This window comes from Anneissia japonica, unplaced genomic scaffold (assembly GCF_011630105.1).
Source record: "Anneissia japonica isolate Jap-2015-1 unplaced genomic scaffold, ASM1163010v1 scaffold287925_len434832_cov202, whole genome shotgun sequence".
NCBI lineage: Eukaryota > Metazoa > Echinodermata > Crinoidea > Comatulida > Comatulidae > Anneissia > Anneissia japonica.
The window spans coordinates 65,500-67,718 of NW_022701900.1; the positions used below are offsets into that span (position 1 = coordinate 65,500).

Sequence of the window (2,219 nt, forward strand, 5' to 3'; positions counted from 1 at the left end):
TCCATTTACAGGTTAGTGAGCTCATCTTGTTTACATTTTAATATGGATTGTTCTCAACAGAATTATGACATAAACAAGTGAGAGTAGTACGGTACCTCTGTAAATAAATCAAGTGCAATATCCATTTACCTGTAGCATTGTCTGTCATGCAGCTCGGATCTTCATCTGTGAACTGGGAACATTCGAGTTCCTCTGGCCACTTAATGTTTAACAATGTTAACAATTGTTGGCATTCGTACATCGTTTGTTGACACAGGCTACGACAAGGTTTCGCACTTCCGTCTGCTGTGCACATTGGAGTATACACAGAACATAGAAATGGTAGTATTGTAGGTGAACAACCCACCAGAATCACATTGTCAATTATGGCCGTCAATGCATCAAATTGTGACGTGTGCCCAAGTACATTTGGCAAACGTGTTTGACTGTACGACATATTTAGGCACATAGGTAGAATGATGTCTTCGCAACTACCATCAGGATTCTGGACTTCGGTTGAAAAACCACCATCATAGCAGTTCTCATTTGAGAGAGAGGAGCAGTTCAGAGGTCCTGGCCAACCAAATCCAAACGTTTCCAGAGTTGGCAAACAGCCATCTCTTGCCGCTTCGCAGAGTGATCGACATGGCATCTGTGATGTACTTGCAGAGCAACTTGGAGCATAAGCAGCACAAAGAAACGGCTTCAATGCTGGTGAGCACTGCGTTTGCAAAAGAGGAACAAAGGTTTGTAGTGTCATTTGGGCATCTTGTTGGAAGCTCTGCCCAAACATATTGGGCATCTTCGTAGATGTATAACCTAGATCTTGACAGAGTGAAATCGTCAGAGGTTCGCACTGAGATTCTACTTGGGTTGGCATTGTTGAAGCTGTAAATAAATTGAACAGAAATTTATTGCTACCAATGATCTCTATACCTGTCAAGTGAAAAGGTGTTTGCAAAATAGCAATGTGCCTACAATCATTTAATTATTTGTGCGTGCACATGCGCCAAGGTTTGTTTAATGCTCTGTCCACACATATTGTATATAAAATATAGATGTGATTTGCCCATATGGGCATGGTGATGTCACATTATACCTATATAATAATGGGACATCACATATATTTGTCACATGAACATGATTTAGATAAAGTTTAAGGTAGCATCATTCTCATGTTTCACATCATTTTTATAGTCACGCGTATTGTAACAATCAGTGGTCATGTCTACAAATAATACTATGCTCATCAACAAATCCAGTTACAGAATATAGTAAGCTCGTGGTGTTTACATTTAAATAGGGATTGTTCTCACAAGAATAAAAATAATATATAATAATATATAAGTATACAACGTGTTTGACTGTACGACATATTTAGGCACATAGGTAAAATGATGTCTTCACAACTACCTTCAGGATTCTGGACTTCGGTTGAAAAACCACCATTATAGCAGTTTTCATTTGAGAGAGAGGAGCAGTTTAGCGGTCCTGGCCAACCAAATCCAAACGTTTCCAGAGTTGGCAAACAACCATCTCTTGCCTCTTCGCAGAGTGATCGACATGGCATCTGTGATGAACTTGCAGAGCAACTTGGAGCATAAGCAGCACAAAGAAACAGCTTCAGTGCTGGTGAGCACTGCGTTTGCAAAAGAGGAGCAAAGGTTTGTAGTGTCATTTGGGCATCTTGTTGGAAGTTCTGCCCCAACATATTGGGCATCATCGTAGATGTATAACCTAGATCTTGACAGAGTGGAATCGTCAGAGGTTCGCACTGGGATTCTACTGGTGCTGCAAGTTTAAATTAAAAAGAAAAAAAATAACAACCACATTAGCAGAAAAGCTCAGTCATAACAAATTGAATTAACGTGATCAGATGATATTAATCATCTTCAATGTTTTAGACCAGCAATGTTAGAGTGTTTGGGACCAATGATTTATGGATTTGAGTGTCTGTGCTGGTTCCACTCTGCCTGACATGGCAATCAATTTAAATTTTGTTTCTGAATCATATAATTACAGGCAGAGAAATTTAAAAAGAAAGAAAGAACACTTCCTTCTCGTCTTAACAGAAAAGCTTTTATATGGATTAATTAGACCATGGACCTATAGCAATAAGGTCTAATAGGTTTATGATTAGACCACTAAGCAAACTTCTTTAAATTATGAAGTGTGCTTAAATGGACCTTTCCACTAAGCCAAGCATATTGGATACTGTTGCTAAACGTGTGATCTTAAAC

The 2,219-nt window shown here is 38.9% G+C and overlaps 1 protein-coding gene across 1 annotated transcript in view; it reads right to left on the bottom strand.

The window, feature by feature from the left end:
• LOC117103750 overlaps nt 1–2,219 on the bottom strand; it is a 12,528-nt gene that overhangs the window by 4,837 nt on the left and 5,472 nt on the right. The window contains exons 4-5 of the mRNA XM_033244359.1: nt 1,393–1,770; nt 206–867 (exon numbers count right to left, since the gene is read on the bottom strand). Coding sequence (XP_033100250.1) covers nt 206–867; nt 1,393–1,770 — 1,040 coding nt within the window. The remainder of the gene's footprint in view (nt 1–205; nt 868–1,392; nt 1,771–2,219) is intronic.